We start from the raw sequence: 23,295 nt of genomic DNA, 5'->3' as shown, positions 1-23,295 counted from the left end.
AAAGTGCTGCTCAGATGTTCACTGGTAATTCTCTACACAGAGATTTCATATTTCTGAGTACATGTCTCTTGCACATGCATGTGATAATTCTCTTAAGGGCTTACACAAAAAGAAATCAAACTTTATTGAACTAAAATAATGAGTCAGTCATCCCAGAAATACACTTTACCACATCTATTCTTTTTCAAGACAAAGGACCTCCAATAACTTTCATCAATAAAATGTGATATAATCCTTATACAGAGTTACAAAAGAGCAAGAAAGAAAGTACAGTCAGAAAATAGGTGTAAATGTTACACTCATTTTGTTTGACATTCAACTTACACAACAAAAATTTATAATAAAGTAGAAATATGTCTTCACTCTTTCTTTTGTTGTGATTGCAGAAAAAAAAACAGATAAATGTGTAGTGACCAACGTGGAAGGCTGACATTCTGATGAGTGATACTTGTTCTTGATTTTTACCTTAGAAGGAGAGGGAGTGAGGGAGAGAGAGAGAGAGAGAGAGAGAGAGAGAGAGAGAGAGAGAGAGAGAGAGAGAGTGAGAGAATGAGAGAGAGAGAGAGAGAGAGAGAGAGAGAGAGAGAGAGAGAGAGATTGATTCACATTGTAACAGACATTTTTGTCTTCATATGATAAGTAAAACACATCTAACAAGAATATTTACCACATAGAATTTATGGTTGCAAGGTATGCTATATTTAGTAGTGAAAGAGTAACAGTTTGTATAAATTACACACTGGTATTTAAAAGTAATATATTCTTCCCCTAGTGAAGGAAACATAAAGAAGGGTACAATTTATTTCAAGTGAAGATTAAAACTATCCTCAGTGAAATACTGGCAACTTATTGTTGCTTTAGTCAATTTCAGATTCATTCATATATTCTAAGAAGATGTTTATAAAAACAGTAAGAAATAAAATATTCACTTATCACTATTTTAAAGAGGCAAAAAGATAAAAGAAACAACAATGGTGGAACTATTTTTAAAGATGTTATGAATGTTTATTTATGTTTGTATGCTAAAAGATGCATTAAACACAGAAAAAGCCTACTTTGTAACTATATTTTTAAAAACTTCCTCCTACTCAAGCTCTTTCTCAGGGCAACTTTAACATCTCTGTTTCTCAAGCTATAAATTAAGGGGTTCAACATAGGAACCACAATGGTATAAAAAATGGAAGAGATTTTTCCTTGATCAATTGATACAGCAGAGGAAGGTTTCAGGTACATAAATCCACATGATCCAAAGAACAGAGAGACAGCAATTATGTGGGAACTGCAGGTGCTGAAGGCCTTGGACCTACCCAGGGTGGATCTTATTTGAAAAATATTGGAGAGGATAAAGCCATATGAGATAAAGATGATGACACTGGGCAGAATGATGTCTTTGCCCCCTACAATGAAAATTTCTGTCTCATTGACATAGGTACTGCTACAGGAAAGCTGCAGCAAAGGAAGGACATCACAGAAATAGTGGTTGATGATGTTTCCATCGCAGAAAGTCAGTCTGAGCATGCAGCCAGTGTGGACCATAGCATCGGAAAATCCCATCAAATACAAAGCAAGCATGAGATAAGAACATACCCTTGGGGACATGGCAGTGTTATACAACAGTGGGTTACAGATAGCAACATAGCGATCGTAGGCCATTGACACCAGTACATAACATTCAGAAATTATAAAAAAAACAAAAGAAGTAGAGTTGGGACATACATCCCATATAAGAGATAAGATTCTTCTTTAGTATAAAATTCATCAGCATCTTTGGTGTAATAACAGAAGAATAGCAGAGATCTACAAAAGATAAGTTAAAGAGAAAAAAATACATGGGAGTATGTAGGTGAGCATTTAACACAATTAAAACTATCAGAGTCAAATTACCAAACACTGTGGTCATATACATTAATAGAAACAGTAAGAAAAGAGGCATTTGGAAGTCAGGCTGGTCTGTTAATCCCAAAAGAATGAATTCAGTAACAACAGAGCCATTTACCAGAGCCATCCTTCTGTAAGAGAATCTGTGGACAGAAAAAATATATATATAGCAAAATAGAAGAACAGAATAGATTTGCTAACAATATCTTCTTCCGAAAATATGAGGTATAGCAGACTGTGTCTGAAAATGCCCAGCACGAAATTAAAGAAAGCTTGCCAAATATGGTGGTGAATGCCTGTTGCTCCCAGCACTTGAGGGTAAACATAAGAAGCTCAGGCCTTTAAGGTTATCTAGCCTATACAGTAAGTTTGAGTTCAGTGTAGACTACAAGAGACCCTATTTCCAAAGAAAGAGATAGATGATAGATAGATAGATAGATAGATAGATAGATAGATAGATAGATAGACAGACAGAGACAGAGAGGATAGAGTCAAAAGAGAAATTTTTCATGCTAGATGTTAATTAATATATATCTTGCATACCATATTAGAGTCTGAAAAATTAAAACCAACAGATTATCACTAATTTCACCATCAAAAATGATCCCATATTCTAATGATGCCATATTCTAATCTAACTGCTATAAAATCCAGGGGAGAAGGATGAAGTGGGATAGGCAGGATAGAGTTGCTATTATCTCTTTCTTGTAGGGTGCTGGCATCAAAGAACAATAGCCATTAACTTCATGTTAAAAGGAACTGTAATTAACCTTCAAGAGATCCTTCATTTCTGCATCTTGATATTCTCTCACAAGAGAAGAGAGAGGTTCAGTAGATCATCACATGAAATTCTGGCTATTTATTCTGTATTCCATTTGTACACAATTCTGCCTCCTTTTACATGGTATTTTGATGTATTGCCTGCATAGAATATGAAAGAATAACTAAAGGAGAACTATACCTGTGTAGCTATGGGGAAGCAATATCCATGCCAGTATAAGACTTTTCACTGATGTCGCTATGCTGTGGTCATCATACCTCATCCATGCTGCTGTAAGTTCAATAAATTCATTGGTTCTTAGATTTTTCACTTTGGTGGAATTATTACTTTGATAGAGTTCCAGTGTCCTATCTTAGCTAAGTAGCTCTCTGTTCACATCTCCCTTGGAAACATTCATACATCACTCACATACCAAGTTTTCATGACCTCACTTTCTCCCCAGTATAGCTGTCAACATTAGACACTAGGTGATGAAGTCCCAGATTGGAGTCATTAGAGTTGGAAGCATGGAAGCAGATCTTAGGAAAGGTTAGAGTACTGCCTGTGACACAAAGAAACTCACGAGTAAGAGTGTGAGAAATGCTCATGGAGTGGAAACTTACTGATCAAGACTTTGCAAACACTCTGTTCAGAGTCTGAATGTTCTCTTCTCACCTTCAAAATGCTTATAGGAAAAGCACTGAGGGCTGCAAGAAATGTAACATAAAGTGTGCATGTTCGATCAGTGTACAACATTTCAATGTGGGTCTACTATGGAAATATATAAAAGACATTGAGGGAGAAACATCTAATGCTGTATACTGAAATACAGTTATGTTCACATAATCAGACAATAGCATGGTAGTTGCTGGTGTCAGTTAGAAAATCAGGTGATGCAAACCAAAGTTTAAATGTTTTCAGGTATGGAACATGATTGGGCTCTAATGTTCAACATGTTGACTATGGTTAGCTTATACTTTGAATTTCCTAACAGGATATATCCCAAACTAACTTCTCACTGAATGTGTGCACATAAAATACATAAAAGCATCTTATATACAGGGAACATATTTGAATTAGCTTCATTGTTGACTTGTTTTACAATGAATATTTTAGTCAAAACATAAAGTTCTAATTGTTGTATATACTATTTAAAAGTTAGAGGTGTACCAACGATGTTGTTAAATAAAAAGCACAATAATTAGTATAAATTACTAATTAAAATCAGTTGAGAACTTACCCTTCTTATGAGAGAAGTCATTGTTGTTTCCTTATTGCTACAGCTCATCCTTGTAATATTAGGCTATGAGGCTTCAATTCCTTGATTCATAAAGTGAGGCAGATTAAAAATAATCTCTCCTATACCCAGATATCATTCTGAGCTACTAGTCATTACTCATAATTCTTAATCTTCTGAGATATAATAGGAAATAAAACAACCCTTCTTATTATCACAGTTGCCCCTTGATGAGCTCCCCCTTCCCAAAGTCACATGGGTTTGAAAGACTTATATATTTTTTTTTAAATTAGAAAGATAGATGCAGGGGTTTTAGCTTTCTAGAGAAGAGATGCTAGACATAGACAGAAAATGAAGCAATTGCATTTATATATGTTACAATTGTGTATCTTTAGTCATCTGGGGACTCAATGTTTTAACCTGCTCTGGACTTCTCTTCAGGGATTATACACTGTCCAATCTTGAGCAATAGTGAACTTCAGTCTTCCTTTATATTTTATCCATAAAGGAAAATTGGTACTGTGCCACACAGAGTCTAACCCCACATTTCCATAGTACTTTACCAACAATTTCTTTCCATTAATATGCTTATATATTTCAGGTATCATCTCACTGATATTTCTCAAAATCACTTTTAAGTTAGTTTCTGTTTTAGTTGGTGTGTACTTACAGTGTTCTGGACCAAACTCAATTCCTTGTATATGCTCCTTCTATGACTGCGTTATAAGCCCAGCTCTCCAAGATCACAATTTTTTAATTTAAAAATATTTTTTTGTTTTTAGTTTTAAACATTTTAATTAAAATATAATTACATCAATTTCCTCAGTTACATTTCTCTCCTCAGCTTCTCCACTCAAGGTCTCATTCCTCCAACTCCTTCCATGTGACACCGCATTCTCCAGTTGAATGCCTATTCCTGCCAGATTATTGTTACATGTGTACATACTCACATAAGCATGCACACACACAGGTGCACATGCACACATACACATATATAATTATAATCTGCTGAGTCTTTTTTGTTGTTGTTGACCACTTTGTATTGGACAACCAAGTATTTGGAGTTTTGGACAGCCCTTGTGCTTGACCTTGTAAGAGGCCAAAGAAGCAATTAAAAAAGATTCAGCCTTAATAGCAGTTAAAGCCCCAGGATAGAAGCAATCAACAGAGAAGCTGAGGCTTTGCATTATGAACAGAGCACAGAAGTTATTGTTGAAAATGCAACCTAACTAGGTATAGCAGTAGACCCAATATTTCATAGACACCAATACTGTGGGACAACCACCACAAAAAGCATCACCCATAGATTAGAGCCTATCTGAGCATACTAGACAACCTATGAATGTTGAGGAAAGCCATCTGGAGATATTCCAAGGGTCTTTCACTAATCTAAGACTCCATTAAGGGCAAACCATGAAGAAGTGGTCCAATGTAATCAACCTGCCATCGGGTCACTAGATGTTTTACAGTAATTTGACTCAAGTTAGAGCCATCTGAGAGAGCAGAGGGAGAGGGGAAAATGAGGGGCAAGATCAGGTGTGAGAGGAGACAGGGGGAGATGTACAGAGAAAAATTGAACAGAGGTGTGTAGCAGTGAAGGATGGGGCACAGGGTAGCCAAAAGAAAGTATCAGATGCCAGGAAAGCAAGAGGCTCCCAGTACCAACAGAGATGACGTTATCTGAAAAATCCAACAAAGAGGAGAGAGAACCTTTAGAGACTATATCCAGCGGTTAGGCACAGCCCCTGTTTGAAGGATAGTGCCCTCCAGCCTTCTCAAAATTTTACCCAGAATTTCTCCTGTCTAAAGAAAATATAGGGACAAAGAATAGAGCAGAGACATAAAGAAAGACCATCCAGAGACTGCCCCACCTAGGGATTCATCCCACCTTTAGACACCAAACCCAGACACTATTCTGGATGCCAAAAGTACTTTCTGACAGGAGCCTGGTATGGGTGTCTTTTGGGAGGCTCTGCCAGAGCCTTACCTATACAGATGTGGATGCTTGCAGCCAACCATTGAACTTAGCATGGAAACCCCAATGGAGGAGTTAGGGAAGGACTGAAGGAGCTAAAGGGGTTGTAACCCCATAGAAAAAGCAACAATATCAACCAACCAGTTTCCCCATAGCTTCCAGGGACTAAACCACCAACAAAAGAATATGCATAGAAGGACCCTTGGCCTCAGCTGCACATGTAGCAGAGGATGGCTTTATCTGGCATCAGTGGGAGGGGATGCCCTTGGTCTTGTAAAGGCTCGATGCCCTAGCATAAGGGAATGCTAGGGAAGTGAGTCAGGAGTGGGTGGGGAGGTGGGGGAGCACCCTCATAGAGCAGGGGGAGGGGGGCTGGGTTAGTGGTTTTTAAGGGGAACTTGAGAAGGTGCATAACATTTGAAATGCAAATAAATAAAATAACTAATAAATCATTTTTTAAAAAAAAGAATTGCCATAGTAGATCAGAATTGAATATAGCTTCCAAAGGACAAGTAAACCCACTATGCTTAGACAAGCTTAGTTCCTATAATAACATTGTTATATTTGTATTCAATCTGTAACTTGTTTAGTTCTATTTTGTTAGTTCTAATTATGAAGAATTAGAAAAGTATGTTTGTATTCTAATATATCTAATATATATGCACACACACACATATATATACATATATATATGGAGAGAGAGAGAAAGAGACAGAGAGAGAGAGAGAGAGAGAGAGAGAGAGAGAGAGAGAGAGAGAGAGAGAGAGAGAGAGAGAAGTTTTAACAGCAAACAAAAGCAGCAGCAGCAAGCCAGTATTTTTTGCTAGATATTTCCAGGTGACTTAAGCAAAAGACAGAAGCCAGAAAGAAAGAGGCCTTGGACAGAAAGATCCACTGACATTGTTTCACCCATATGGTTAAATAGATTGATGAACTAATGCCTCACACCATGCAGACAGATGAGAGAATGCCAACAGGAAGAAGATGGCTATTACTATTACATAAAGTTCAATTACTATGTATTACTATTACATAAAGTGTGCTTTAGTAAAGTTTCTTCTACAAATGTGGGTGCCCTTGCATTTGGAGCATAGATGTTCAGAACTGAAAGTTCATCTAGGTGGATTTTTCCTTTGGTGATCATTTTTTTGATAACTTTTGGTTGAAAGTCTATTTTATTGAATTGCGACTCCAGTTTGTTTCTTAGGACCATTTTCTTGGAAATTTTTCTTCCAACCTTTTACTTTGGGGTAGTGTCTGTCTTTGTCACTGATGTGTGTTTTCTGTATGCAACAAAATGCTGCACCCTGTTTACATTTCCAGTCTGTTAGTCTATGTATTTTATTGGGGAATTGAGTCCATTGATGTTGAAAGATATTAAGGACCAATGATTGTTGCTTCCTATTATTTTTGTTATTAGGGGTGGAATTATGCTTGTATGGCTATCTTCTTTTGAGTTTGTTGTGAGAAGATTAATTTTTTGTTTTTTCTTAGGTGTAGTTTCCCTCCTTGTGTTGGACTTTTCCTTATATTATCCTCTGTAGGGCTGGATTGGTGGAAAGATTCTGTTTAAATGTGGTTTTGTCATGGAATATCTTGGTTTATCCATCTATGGTAATTGAGAGTTTTGCTGGGTATAGTAGCCTGGGCTGGCATTTTTGTTCTTTTAGGGTCTGTATGACATCTACCCAGGATCTTCTAGCTTTCAGGTCTCTGTTGAGAAGTCTGGTATAATTCTGATAACTCTGCATTTATATGTTACTTGACCTTTTTCCCTTCCTGCTTTCAATATTCTGTCTTCATTCTGTGCGTGTGGTGTTTTATTATATGATGAGAGAAATTTCTTTTCTGGTCCCATCTGTTTGGTGTTTTCTAGGCTTTTTTTATGTTTATTGGTATTTCTTTCTTTAGGTTAGGGAAGTTTTCTTCTATAGTTTTGTTGAAGATGTTTGCTGGCCCTTTGAGTTGGGAATCTTCACTCTCTTCTATACCCATTATTCTCAGGTTTAGTCTTTTCATTGTGTCCTGGACTTCTTGAATGTTTTGAGATAGGAATATTTTGCTTTTTATATTTTCCTTGACTGTTGTGGTACCTTCTACTGCTGAGATTCTTTCTTCTATCTCTTTTATTCTGTTGGTGATGCCTGCATCTGTGACTCCTGTTCTCTTTCCTAGGGTTTCTATCTCCAGAGCTGTTTTCCTTTGTGTCTTCTTTAATCTTTCTATTTCCATTTTTAGATCCTGGATGGTTCTGTTCAATTTCTTTACCTGTTTGATTGTGTTCTCCTGTATTTCTGTAAGGGATTTATATGTTTCCTCTTAAAGGCTTTTAGTTGTTTACTTGTGTTCTCCTGTGTTTTTTAAAGGAAGTTTTATGTCTTTCTTAAAGTACTCTATTATCTTCATGAAATGAGAGTTTAGATCTGAATCCTGCTCAATAGGTTTGTTGAGATATCCAGGACTTACTATGGTGAGATAACTGGGTTCTGATGTTGCCAAGTCAAATTAGTTTCTGTTCCTTTTGTTCTTATGCTTGCCTCTTGCCATCTGGTTATCTCTCGTGTTATCTGGCCTCCCAGTCTCTAACTGGATCCTATTCTTTCTGTGAGCCTGTGATCTTGTGATCCTGGATGTGTCAGAATACCTGGGGAGTCAAACTACGACTGGGGTGTAGGCTGTGTGGATTTGAGTCCAGAGCAGATGCTCTGCTCCTGGCTTAGGTAGAAACTAGAAGGCACTCAGGTCTTTGGCTGGGACAGAATCTGATTCTAGGAATCACAGGGGTCCTGGCACACTGGGTATTGGGATGAGGTTTGAGGGTCTCACCTGTGAACCTGAATATATCAAAATTCCTGGGGAGTCAAGCAGCAACTGGGATGTGGTGGTATGGGTATGGATCCAGAGCCTAGACTGATAATTTTCAACGAAATAGTGAATTTCTGCTTCTGTTTTGACAGACAGATGAAGGTGTGTTTAAAATTGCTCTGTTTTTTTTTTTTTTTCCCCTCTGCATGGTCTACTAAGAAACACAGAAAAACAATTAAAGATTGTCAAAGGTAAACGATTGATTTTTCAAGGTTGAATGCTGCAAATGTACTATTTCTTCACCCCATCTCCACCTACACCCCATCTCTGCAAGATCTACACAGAGGAACAACTGAAGATAGTAACAGGTACAGGATTTGTTTTTTGTTTTTTTTGTTTTTTTTTTTTTAAGGTCAGATGCTGCAAATGTACTATCTGAAATGATATAAAATGTTGTTCACGAATGGGTTTTAGGAGCTGGAAAAAATAGCTGAGGTGCATATTTAACATACCAAAGCAGATCTGACCTCCATGTTCTCCCAATGTCCTTCAGTTGCTACCTGGCATAACCCAACTTTACCCCTGAACTTTCCAGCCCAGGGCCTGGGCTTCCCCTCCCCCTAAGACTCTTTGCTATATAATCAGACAAATGGGTCTCTCCTCTTTTCTCTGTTTTTCCTTCTCTCTCCCTGTTCTCTTCCCCTTTCCTTTCCCCTGTTTGCATTCACTCATTCTCTTACCCCCATCCTCTGTCTCCATCCTCATGATGACCTCCCTAGACTGCTTGCTTGGGGCAGGTGAACTTGACTGCTAAAGTGCACATTTCCAATAAACTTATGTTTATATGTATTTTAAACTGACTCGAATGGGTTTTTTTTTTCTTGTTTGAAAAATAACTTATCATCTATCTCAGTAAGAAACTTGCTCACCTCCAGCATCCTCTCTGCTAAAGCCAAATAATAGGAAAATTATTAAGCATAATATCATTGACTTTGGTCTGTGCATTTTACCTAGAGACAGGACACATATGTCTGCTAACAAATATTTTCCTCCTAAATTGAATGTTCTTGTATCTGTAAAATTATAATAAATTTATAACTATCTTTTGGACTGTTTTATGTTATAATAAATCAAAATGGGTATAATGCTCTCTCAAGCATATACAAATGTAGATTAAAGCACAATGTGAGCATGGATTTTCTTCTGTGAGTAGCGGAGATTTTTATATGTCTAACTGACTGTAAAAAAGAATGAGTCTGTGTAGAAATCATATCCTGTATCATTTCGTCCACCCCATTGTATCATATCTCCATTGGCTACAGTATCTGGACAGCAAAGTCAAAAAGTCGGAGATTTTTCTCTGATTTGTTGGATTCAAACCCTAGGACTTGAAGTTGGCTGCAGAACAGATGCAACTGTTTGCTTGAATCTCAGTGTATAAAGGAGCACATCTAAGATGCTGATTATCTGAAAAATAATTACACACAATAAAAGTATACACGAAATTCTGTGGACTTTTACAGTTTTTACGCATGAATTAATTTTATTTACATGTTTATTTGTGTTATGTTTAAATTGAAAGGAATGTTGACCCACTTCTTATAAAATATTAAGTAAAGTTAACATTCAAGGATTTTATGAAGAAATGTGATATCATTCTTTGGCAGTGTGTCTGGACATGAATCTATTTGAATGGAACAGAACAGTGCACTGAGTTTCTTATCATAGACAATTTCCAAGAAATGCAATCAGCAGGTTCTTCACAAGGACCTTGCAAAGCCTCAGATGCTGTGCATTGCATCACCTTACCACAGCTCTTGATGCAACCAGGAGACACAGAAACACAAAGCAAACAAGGCTAGTGCTGGAGCACCACTGCTCATTGTTTTACAGTTTCATTTTTTTATAAACAGTGGTACCATCATATGCACTGGAAAAGGCGAGAGTCAGGAAGCCAGCAGAGATGCTTAACACAGTCCTAGCTAAATGGAGCAGATTGATGTAATCACTGTCCTTCTCTCTCTCTAATGGTTTGGATTTGGTCTTTGTATGTTGCATTTTTGGGAACTTTTTGCATTAAAATTCATTTTATGTCTTTTCCAGAGAAATTTATGTCTGAGTCTAATAAAGATAATCCTAAAAATTCAGTTTATATGTCTAATATTTGGAAGTCTTCTTATGCCCTGGAGTTCATTGAGCACAGATAAGCATGTACCTAGATGAAGTCATTGGTCCTGGATTCTGCTCCTGAGAACAGTATATTCCATGCAGGACAAACAGAGTCAACTGACAAAATCTGACTGACCAGGAGAATAAGTCACAGATTCGAGGTCTATTTTCATTATGGGCTTACAGCTCTCTGAATATGCAATTTTAAGATAAGGAGTGTTCCAGGGTACACCCTGAAGGACTGGAACTCAGTTTAACTATATAAACTTTTAAGTTTGGCTAAAATAAATATTTCCTACTTTATAGCATAGATGATGAACACATAGTAAAATAAGTTAAGTTTCAGTATTTGCTATTCACAAAAGGATCACTTCAGATATTTTCTCTCTGTCTGAAGTGCTTTCAAATAGCAAACACATTCAGCATAAAAGCAGGTTGTCATAAAATTAATTTGTTTGCTTTGGAGGAGATATTATTTAGATTTTTTTAGATTAGAGTGATACATGGCTTATAATAAGAATAAAATTTGTTTTGTTTGTAATTGGTACTGTTATTATAACAACAGCCTGTAATGAAAAATCAAACACATAATCAGTATCACTTGAATAATCATTAATCTGTCTTTGTTCTGTAAAACTTGTATAAATAAAGAAGCACTTAGTGGCTAGTAAGTCAGAGTCACAGAACTGGCCTGATTGATTAGTCAGAGCTGTGACATTACCCTGACCATCTCCTCACACACTCCCTCCTTAGGGGAAGTTTTTCTTTGTTCAAGAAAGAACCCCCGCCCCAGCAAAACAGAAGGAGTAAAAGCATGGTATGGTATAGTATAGTAAGCTTAGTATATAGTATATTTTAGTATATAGTAAGCTTAGTCATTGCCAGTATCAATAATCATGCACTTTATACATTTGTATGTGCAGTGCTGGTACATGACTCCCAGTATAGCGGGCTCCTTATCCCAGAATTACAATGAAGACATAGAACATGGGAGTATGACAGTATGGTGGCTAGGGTATCTCAAGCCAGGAAAGATTTTCAGTGCCATGGAAGTTTTATGTAACCCCATTATTAATGTTTTCTGATTGCTGCTGGTGAAAACAAATCTTTATGAGACACATAATCGTATATCATAAAGAAATTAATTATCCATTATTCCCACAGAAGAATGTCCATGAAATACGGCATTCTTTCTTATCTTCTAATATTCCTGTCTGATGTCCATATCATCCTATTATCCTCTCTTCTCTATAAGTCCCTTTCTCAAATCCCTGTCTTTTTTAAATTGAAAATTCATACAATATATTCTGATTGTAGTTTCCCTCTCCTACCTCATCCCAGATCTTTCGCACCTGTGACACACTGTGACTTTTTTCTATATAGTTAGAAACAGACAAACAAAAGCAGAGTTCAAAATAACAAAAAAGAAATCATACAAGAAATAAACACACACACACACACACACACACCGAAAAATATAAACCATCCAAATCAATGTTAAACTTTAGTATATAAATAAAATACCAGTAAGGATAAAAGATGCTCACAAAGAATAACATAAGACAAAACATTCTAAAACATTTCCTCTGATTTCATGTTGTGTTACTCATCTACTGTTCAACACACACCTACCCTTAAATGAAGTTTAAGTATCCAGTCAAAGTCCATGGAGAAAACTGATTTTTCTTTTGCCAGCAGTTGTCAACTGAAGATGGTTTCTCAGTTCAGTATGGGACATTTTGTCATCTACTTCCCATTTCAGAGCTTGGATCCTGTCTAGCTTTAACTGCGCAGCCTGGTACATGCTGCCACCATCGTCTCTATTAACCCATAAGTGCTTCGATCCTCCTGTGTCTGGGAGACATTTCCTTGCTGTCCTCCATTCCCTCTGACTTTTAGCTCTTTCTGCAGCTGTCTTGTCAGGCCTAGACACATTATGTGCCCCGTTCTTCCCTGGTGTCTCTGTGTTAGAACTGTCTTCACACCTCTTTCCTGATGATGCCTGAGCTTTGAGGGAGGATATGTGATGCACATGTTCCCTGTGAGCACTGCACAGACACAGATTCTCTACATGTTAAATGGTCGTGAGTTCCTGTGTGAACCACCTCCTGCTACACAAGGAAATGTCTCTGGTGAGGCCTGAGAACTCCACTAATCTGTGGGTAGATAGTTAAGAATTTAAACGGCAGTGTGATATTTTGTCTATTCAGCAGAACAATATGAGTGGGTTTACTGCTGGTGCGTATGAGAGTCACAAGACTGTTTTTTTTATTTATTTTTTATTATTTTTTTGCCTGATTTGTAGGACCAGGAATGTGTTTTCACTAAATGACATAGCAAAACAATTTCTAATTAAATTAAACTACAGTTTTTGATAAAAATATTTTCTTTCTCAAGGTTTTTCTCAAGGCAACTTTAACATCTTTGTTCCTCAAGCTGTAAATTAATGGATTCATCATAGGAATTAAAATTGTATAAATGATTGAAGATGTCTTTCCAGTATGGATTGTTCCAGCTGAATTGGGTTTGAGGTACATAAATGCACCAGATCCAAAGAACAGAGAAACTGCAATTATGTGGGAACTGCAGGTGCTGAAGGCCTTGGACCTGCCCTCAGAAGACTTCATTTGGAATATGCTAGAAATAATGAAGCCATATGAGATAAAGATAACAGCAGTGGGCACAATAATGTCCTTTCCTGCTACAATTAACACCTCTATCTCATTGATATAGGTGCTGGTGCAGGAGAGCTGCAGCAAAGGGAGGAGATCGCAGAAATAATGGTTGATGGTGTTTCCATCACAGAAGGTCAGTCTCAGGACACATCCAGTGTGTATCATAGCACCAGAAAACCCCATCAAATATGAACCGATCATAAGATAAGAACACACCTTGGGAGACATGACAATGTTATACAAGAGTGGATTGCATATGGCCACATATCGATCATAGGCCATTGATGTGAGAATATAACACTCAGAAATGACACAGAAACCAAATAAATAGAACTGGGTCATACATCCCACATATGAGATAAAATTTTTCTTTAGAATAAAGTTCATCAGCATTTTTGGTGTAATTACAGAAGAGTAACAGAAGTCTACAAAGGATAAGTTAAAAAGGAAAAAATACATAGGTGTATGAAGGTGAGAATTCAACACAATGAGAATAATTAAAACCAAATTCCCCAACGCAGTTATCATGTACATTAATAGAAAGAGCAGAAACAGAGGTATTTGGAGGTCAGGCTGGTCTGTTAACCCCAAGAGAATGAATTCAGTTACTACAGAGACATTTGCCACAGCCATGGTTTTATAAGAATGCCTGTGAAACATAAAAAATACAATACAATAAAAAAAAGGCTGACTAGAGGGTCATGCAAGACTTACCAGTATTGTTTAACAGAACTGAGAGCATGGCTGTCAAATCTTGTGATGGCTGCAATAGAAGTCAAGGGGAAAGCAAGAAGTATGATGCTCACAACAGCATCACCCTTGTATTATCTCACTATTTCTTTTTATTTTATCATCTCCGTAACACAAATAGAAACTCTAACAATCCATCCAGACTGAACTCTGAGTGTGTTAGAACCATGAACACTGTTTCTAATTGAAACAAAAGAACCAGAATCTAGGAATGATGACAATTCCACTACAGTGGCGTTAGGTTCCATAGAGTGAAAACTATACATGCACAGTGAACTTAATAATTTAGGCATCACAACACAAGTATCTACTGACTCTGAAAAGTATTTTCTTGTCTGAGCCATCCATCTGGACATTTCTTTTGAACCTTAGAACTTTATAAAATCAGAAGAAAATGGCACAGTTCTGGTGCTTGGACTGTATCAGTGTGAAGTCACTAAAACAAAGCACATTTGGAGACACATTACATGAAATGAACTCCATATGCAATCACGGTTATATTCACAAACAGAAAGAGTGCAGTGATGTCTGCTGAAACCCAGGGAGGAAAAATTAGATCACTCTGATCAAAATGAAACAATGTTCAAATATCTAACATGATTAACATGATTAATTTCTAGATTGTTCACTGTGTTACTGGAAATTAACTATGTTACATTGCATATTCAGATTTCCTAAAATGAAACATGTAAAATAAGGTTTTCATTACACACACACACACACACACACACCTTCCTAATATTGAAGGCAGCATATGCCAATTAGCTTCATTGAAAAGTTATTTTACAATGAATTACAAAGAAGTTACACACACACACACACACAAACACACACACACACACACTATACCTTCCTAATATTGAAGGCAGCATGTGCCAACTAGCTTCATTGAAAAGTTATTTTACAATGAATTGCAATGAAAACACACACAACCTTTAAAGCCATTTCAGTCAAGTTGTTTTAAAGGTCAGGAAACTACTGGGACTATTTTCAAAGCTTGCTTTGTCGTTTACTGTTGTCTTCCTTGATAAACAGTTGTTGGCACTGCAGTATTGGTACACTGTATTCTAAGAGATTACAGCGCAACAAGTACTCTAATTCTACAAGCTTTCTCATATTTTAAAAAAGTAGAAGTTAATCCACTAAAACACTAGTGGAAAATGAGGATGCTGTCTATTATCACACTAGCCCCTGAGAAACCAAACCCTTCAAATGAGTTTAATAACATACATGGCTATGTGCAAAATGGAAAGTTATGTAGTATCTTCCAGAAACAAAGCATAGATATTAAAGTAGATATAAGAGAATGAGACCGTAGCCATTTCATACTCTGTCTTGATGGGTAATTCATTTCTTGGGGATTTAAGTTGTGCACACATTTCTCTATGGGGACTGTACCTATTCTGTGCTTGAGCCAATTCTAAACTCTCATCTTGCAATCACTTCCACCTCCTCAGGGATAGCTAGTGTTTTGATTCTTTCCTTCCTTGTTAAACAAATCTCCACTGATAATTTTCCATACAGCCTTATAATTATTTAATGAAAAATATATCAATAAATATAGTATCACATAATTCAGGTGACATATCTTTCCTGACATATCTTTCAAATCATTTTTTTTAAGTTTGGAATTCTGGGAGTGGATATAAGCACTTTATATATGCTAAGCAAGTAGTCTACTACCAAACTAATTTTCTCAGCCCTAAATATCTGTGTTATATTTTGTATAATTTCTAAAATTTATCTCTGACTATCCTTTTTACTCTCATTAGACAGAACACCATAGTGATGGGGTCAGCAATTTCTGAAGCTGTTATAGAACAGAATGAGGATGACAGACTTCAATGGTCTGTATTTGATGCCTCTCATATACTTCCTTATTATGATAGTTTAGAGAGGTTACTGAATATCTCCATGCCTCAGGTTTTACTTTGTAAAACAGGAATTGCAAATTTATATCCATCTTCCACTGGAACATCTTAGTGACTCACAGAAATAAGGAGAAAGTGATCAAATAATGTACCTGACTATGGGTAAAAGTGAAATATCATCTCTGAATATATGTGGTGTGCTCTTAAACTCACAAAAAGGCTCTATCCATAGTAAAACATTAGTATTTAATAATATTCTAAATTGAAGGACTTTTAAAATGTAATGCAAAAAAATGGGTTACCAGCACCCCACAGATTACTGCCTTGAATAGGAAGTTTTGAAATGTGTTCACATTAGCTTTATGTTGTAACTACCTATATCTATTAAACATCAGAGAAAGACTTTACACTGGAATTAGTTATTCAAATGATACTCATTATGAAATACGCTCAGAACGCCTAGTAAATTATAGAAAGAATATATCTCGAAAAATATCATCTAATTTGTTACATTTATTTATTACCCAAAAGCTTGTTGTGGAAGTCAGAACCTTATATTATCATATTAATATTGTATATGGTTTGCATAAGGACATTCACACTACACCAGTGTTCAGTTTATTGAGTAAAACTTGTTAAAAATTCTGTCAGGCCAATAACAGTTCTTGTAATTCTAGCACTCAGGATGCTATGGCATGAGGACTGTGCATTCCAGGTCAGTTTGTCATGCTCATCCACTATTCTTTCAACTAGTGTTCAATTTAATTTACAATATAATTTGTGAATATTGGCAGTAGAACCCAACTATGTTACTGACCTAAGCCAGCAGGTGACAAGATCCTGAGGGGGAGGACCATATAACAAGTATATAGAGAAAATGGGCAACTACCAATATTGAAACATCATATTGTCCTCTTTCTCTCTCTCTCTCTCTCTCTCTCTCTCTCTCTCTCTCTCTCTCTCTCTCTCTCTCTTGCTCTCTCTCTCTCTCTTGCTCTTAAAGTTATGGTCTTCTTTTTCACATTGTTGTTATATGAATAAATGTATATGCACATATATTCTTCAATATGCAATCGTTCTTTTCACTGATCCCAGACACCCCTTCTCTCAGAACCCTTCTCCATGCTGAGGCTGGTTCTTGGCATCACAGGAAACTCAACAGAGTCAAATTACCTGGACCCTTGGGAGCTCTAAAAGACTGAACCACTAACCAGAGTGATTAGGGGCTGGACCTAGGCCCCTGCATAAATGTAGCAGATATGCATCTTGATTTTCATGTAGGTCCCCCAATAACTGGAGCAGGGATTGTCCCTGAATCTGTTGCCTACCTGTGGATTCCCTTTACCTAAGTGGGCTGACTTGTCTGACGTAAGTGGAGGAGCATGTACCTAGTCCTGCAGTGACTTAATGAGCCAAGGATGGATGACCAGGGAGAGCCTCATTATTCTCAGAGAAAGAAAATGGGAAATGGCAGGAGAAGCTGTGTGCAGGAGAATGGGAAGGAGAGGAAGGGCGATCTTCTGTTGTAAAGTGAATAAATAAATAATACAAAATAGAAAGAAAGTTGACTTTTTATGCAGTGTACTCAGATTGTACTTTCCCCTCCCCCACCAGTTCCTTCCAACTGCCTCTCTAATCTGGATCCTTACCATTTTGGTTCTCTTTTGAAAAAAACAGGTCTCTAAAGAAAAATAATAAAATAAAATGAGAAAATATGATAAAATTAATTAAAAAAAAACCAAATCATAATAAGAATAGAAAAAAAAAAAAGCAAGCACACAAGTAAACTAGCCAAACACAAAGTATAAAGAAAGGCATACAAGCAAAGAGACCCACATGTTTATGTTCTAGGAAACCAATAAAAGTTCCAATATAGAAGCCATATTGTACACACAAAGGACCTGTAAGATTAGAGATGAGAGGGAAGGAGTGGGACTTAACATTAAGAAAGGAATAACCTCCAAGGATGCCAATAGGCTTATTTTGTATTGGCTGTCTACTGCTGGGCCTGGGTATTGGCTTTAAGAACCAGTTTATTTCCAATGACACTTCTTTGGAGAAAACTTTTTTTCATTTGCAAGTGGCTATCAATTGGAAAGATCTTCTGGGATAGGAACTGGAGTGCTCTAGGACCCCATCTGGCACAGACTTGTGCTTGCTGCAGCATCTCTGTAAGTTTATATGTATACCACTTCTCTATTTTCTAGAAGGTCTTGATTTCTTGTTATCAACCACCATTTCTGGCTCTGACACTTTTTCTGTCTCCTGTTCTGAAGGGTACTGTGAGTCCTGAGATAAGAGATTGGATGGATATATTCCTTCTACAGCTGACTGTTCCAAGTTCTCTCACTCTCCATGTTTTGTCTGGCTGTGGATTTCCGTATCTGTCCAAATCTGCTGCAGCAGGAGGGTTCTCTAATGATAGTTAAGAAAGGCACTAATTTATGACTATGACAAAATTTTTTTAGGAGTAATTATATTTGCTATTTTTTTTTTTTTTTTTTTTTTTGCAAAAAAGGCAAAAGATGGGTATTTGGTTTTACTCTAGGTCCCTGACCTACCTAACCTCAGGCTCCTAGTCACCCATACAGCATTTATGAGTTCCATCTCATGGAGTGGACCTTAAGTCAAATTAGACATTGGTTGGCTACTCCCACAAGCTATGTCACATGTAGCGCACTATTGTAGATCGAAGTGTAATTGGTTTGTGTTTATGTTTCTCTTTTGGTAGCCTGCAGAGTAGGTTACCATGGTTCAGAACCATGAACACTAGTCTGTAGGAGTAAAGGCTCTATGTAGCCTCCAGCTCAACTTAACGTTCAATGAGTTGTATAGGTGCCCTCCTCAGCAAAAGGGCCATACCTTTACTTTGTGGAGAGCTGCCAATAACTTTGGAAATAGTCTGTGTTGTTTAAAGATTCCCATGGAAACCCTTTGGCCAACAACTCAAATAAGTGTAGCCAATTTCTGATATTGAAAGCTTCATTTGGTGATGACAGAGGTACAGCTGGCACTCTGTCTCCTCCATTTTTTGCTTATTTTATTTAGATCACCCTCATATACATATATATTACAGGAAATTTTTACTGTATTGAATTTTTATATAACCCCTCAATGGCTATTAATTTTAGCCATCCCTTCCTATATTCCTTTCCTAGTGCTCCTGCTCCCTCCTTCTTCTGCCTTAGTTTTCCTACTTCAGTGTCTTTGTTTCCTCCATGAATAACTATGTATTTTGTTTCTCCTTCCTAGGAACAGTCATTCCTTAATGATTGTCCTTTATTCTTCCTAACTTCTGTGGTTATATGGATTGTAATTTGCTTGTTAAATACTTAAGAGCTAATATCCATGTATAAGTCAATACATATGATATTTTGTCTTTCTGAATCTGGGTTACCTCACCCAGAATAAGTTTTTTCTAGTTGCATCCCTTTACCTGCAACCTTCATTTTTTTTCTGAATGGAAGAATGATATTCCTCTGTGTAAATGTATCATGTTTTCTTTATCCGTTCAACCACTGACAGATATCTATGGTACTTTCAGTATCTGGTTACCATCAATTGGGCAGTGATGAATATGGTTGACAAGGTGGTCAAAAAAAGTTTCCTTTTCATATATGCCCAGTAGTATATCCATTGGATATTGAGGTTGGCCAATCCCCTCCTTTCTAAGAAACCATCACACTGATATCCATAGTCACTATACAAGTTTGCACTCCAACCAGCAATAAATGAGCATACATGAGCAGGAATGTGTGTGTGTGTATATATTATAATATATATAATATATATTATATATTATGTTATTATATATATATATATATATATATATATATGTATATATATATATATATATCATTCTGATGAATGTGAAATCTCAAAGTAGTTGGATTACATTTTCCTGATGATTAAATGTTGGACATTGGCCTTAAGGGTTGTTTGTTGTTTGTTTTTGTTTTGTTTCATTTTGTTATTATTTTTGTATTCATCCCATTTTATTTTTATTATTTTATTCGTTTACATTTCAAATGATATCCCCATCCCAGTTTTCCCTCCATAACCCCGCCATTGCATCCCTTCTCACCCTTCCCTTTTGCCTCTTTGAATGTGTTCCTCCACCACTCATCCACTCCTGCCTCACCCTTCTAGCATCCCCCTAACCTGGGGCATCAAGCCTCCCTCCCCTCCCATTGATGTCAGATAAGGCCATCCTCTGCTACACATGTATTTGGAGCCCATGGATCCCTCCATGTATACTCTTTGGTTAGTGGTTTAGTCCCTGAGAGCTCTGAATTGTCTAGTTAGTTGATATTGTTCTTCCTATTGGGTTGCAATACCCCTCAGCTTCTTCAGTCCTTCCCCTGGCTCTTCCATTGGCATCTCTGGGCTCAGTCCAATGGTTGGCTGTGAGTGTCTGTGTCTGTATTGCTCAGATGCTGGTAGAACCTCTCAGGGACAAGGCATATCAGGCTTCTGTCATGAAGTGCTTCTTGGCATTCACAATAGTGTGGAGGTTTGGTGATTGCAGATGGGATGGGTCCCTAAGTGGAGCAGTCTCTGGATGGCCTTTCTTTCATTCTCTCTTCCATTTTTGTGTTCCTGTCTTTCCTTTGGATAGGGACAGTTCAGGGTTAAAATTTTTGAGATGCATGGATGGCCCTGACCCTCAACTGGGGGCCATGCCTATCTACTGGAGGTGTTCTCTACAGGTTGTATCTCCCCTTTCTTGGGTATTTCAGCTAAAGTCATCATCAATGGATTCTGGTGGTCTCTTGCTTCCCTGTAGTCTGGGACTTTCTAGTGGCTACCCCCAGTTCCTTGTGCCCCACTGCTACATGTTTCTATTTAATTTCCCGACCTTCTGTACTTCTCTTCTGTCCTTTCCAATAACTGTTCCTGCCCCCTTTTCTCTCCTCCCCTCTTTCTCTCCAGGTCCCTCCCTTCCTCTAGCCTCTGTGATTATTTTGTTTCCCCTTCTATGTAGGATTGAAGCACCTACACTTTGGTCTTTCTTCTTAAGTTCTTTGGTGACTGGGTTACCTCACTCAGGATGATATTGTCAACATAGACACCTTGCTCCTTGGGCTCCAGACAGGAATTCTTCATCCCATTTGCTGTGGGCCTTCAGGAGGGTTCTTACCAGTTGCCCTGTATGCAGCAGAACTGGTGGGATGCTTTCAGGCTGCAATGTCTTCAGGGGAGCAGACTACCTGGTAGTCTGCCAGATAAACTGTTTTCAACCAAGGTCAGTGTTCTTTATCCTATGGTATAATGATGCCTGCCCAAGAAATGAGATACTGGAAGTTCTTTCTCAAAAATATCCTCCTGGGGAATTCTCGATCCAGATTCGAGCATTACTTTCCAGAACTTGCAGTGAGGCTTCCCAGCCATTTCTGCTAGATGCTTTAAAAGCCCAAGTTGATGATGTTTGCTGTCTTTGATCTCTAGTCTTTTACTTAGCAGCAATACTCAAGCAAGTGCTGTGCTCTGTCTCGAAGGCTAGATCAGGAACTCTAGTTGGTTCTTTCAACAAGGCTTGCCTAGTCATTACTGAAGGATGTTCTAAGTTCTAGATTTGCTGGTGATTTGCTGTCTACCTCCTGTCTGCTGATGTCGTTTACTTTCACCTGCTGAGGGCTTAATGAACCCAGTCATTTGAAATCTTAAGTGCAGCTATCTGTCATAGATTCTTGCTCTGGGAAAAAAAAACAAAAAACAAAAAAACAAAAAAACAGGAGTCTTCCTGGTTCACTCTCTACTTTATTTCAGAGATCGTATTTATCACTGAACTTGGAGCTAAACCATAGTCTAGTTGGGCTGACCAGTGAGCTCTTGGGATCTTTTGTTTCTCTCTGAAAGGACTGGGATTAAAGGCAGCTCTATCATATCAGTCTTATTATATAAAATTGTAGGACCTGAACTCGGGTGGTCAGACTTGCACAAATATATTTTATATACTGGATCATCTCCCAAAAAAATCTTTTCTCCATTAATTTTCTCAAGTATTTTGCCACAGTGTCAGCAAAGAAAAGAAGAAAGAACACTGATTGACACAAACATCCTTGATCCTAGCTGCTCTTCTCTGTCTCCTAAGTGAGCCTGGCTAGGAACCTCATAGCCCAGGCTTCATCTGAGGACTCCCAGTCATCTCACAAGGAGTTTAGAGATTAAGGAGAAACACTTATCTCCTTGTATTAGTTAAACCTGTGTACTTAGAAAATGGACTCAAAGACATGTGGTACAGTCAAGAATACAAACTAAATCTATTAAAGATATACTTAGTTGTTTTCCATTGGAAAATCTATGGATGATGCTTCTGTCTCTTTGTTATATTCATGTTGACTTTCAACTTTCATCAAATTCTTATGAACAGAAAGCTCACTACTATGGTCCTGATATTCACTCAACAGCAAAAGTGAGTTGCCATTTACCAGCTTCGACAGCCAGGGGTAAATGGAGGCAGACAGCTGACAGGGGATGGTCAAGTATCAATGTGGGCTGTTTCCCATGTCAACCAGTGATAACAAAAGGTACTTAGCAGACTTTTCTCTGAGTGAACGAAGCTTAATGTACTGGGGATGGCATTCCCTGTGGCCAGGGAAAGAGTCTGAACTCTTCTAACTTCTTGATGTTGTGAGAGACAAAAGGAGAAAGAGTAAATTCAGAGAGAGAGAGAGAGAGAGAGAGAGAGAGAGAGAGAGAGAGAGAGAGAGAGAAAGAAAGAGAGAGAGAGAAACTGAGTAAATGAAGCAAAGGCCAGACTCTAACAACTTCATACATACAAATATATACATACATGCTGATAGACAGACAGACAGTTAGATGGACAGACATATACATATTCACACATTGAATGGATGGAGCACAGCTCCAGCAAGCACTCTCCAAGCAAGTCACACATACAAAAACATACACATATATGCATATGCACATATGTACATATGTACACATACCTGGTGGGTGACTAAAACCAAGTTTGAACAAGCAGACTCCAAAGCATTTTCACATAAACAAACATACATATATACAGAGTTAGTGGATGGAGTAAGGTCCAACACACACCCACACATAAACGTACATACAATTTTGATGGATAGAACAAAGTTCCAATGCACTCTCCCACAAACTTTATACATATACATATGTACACACACATACTTGGAGGTGGAAGAAGC

General features: G+C 37.5%; 1 protein-coding gene and 1 pseudogene across 1 annotated transcript; both read right to left on the bottom strand.

The window, feature by feature from the left end:
* Positions 1–745: 745 nt before the first annotated feature.
* Positions 746–2,005, bottom strand: LOC143438815 (olfactory receptor 8B3-like; annotated as a pseudogene).
* An 8,209-nt stretch (positions 2,006–10,214) lies between these two features.
* On the bottom strand, positions 10,215–15,613 carry LOC143439011 (olfactory receptor 8B8-like). Its single transcript, XM_076924722.1, has 2 exons — positions 15,480–15,613; positions 10,215–14,685 (listed from the first exon to the last, which is right to left on the bottom strand). The coding sequence occupies exon 2, from the start codon at positions 14,157–14,159 to the stop codon at positions 13,182–13,184; it is 978 nt and encodes a 325-aa protein (XP_076780837.1). The 5' UTR covers positions 14,160–14,685; positions 15,480–15,613; the 3' UTR covers positions 10,215–13,181.
* Between the last annotated feature and the right edge of the window lie 7,682 nt (positions 15,614–23,295).

This window comes from Arvicanthis niloticus, chromosome 26 (genome assembly GCF_011762505.2).
Source record: "Arvicanthis niloticus isolate mArvNil1 chromosome 26, mArvNil1.pat.X, whole genome shotgun sequence".
Classification (NCBI taxonomy): Eukaryota; Metazoa; Chordata; class Mammalia; order Rodentia; family Muridae; genus Arvicanthis; species Arvicanthis niloticus.
This window is presented reverse-complemented; position numbering and strand designations above follow the sequence as displayed.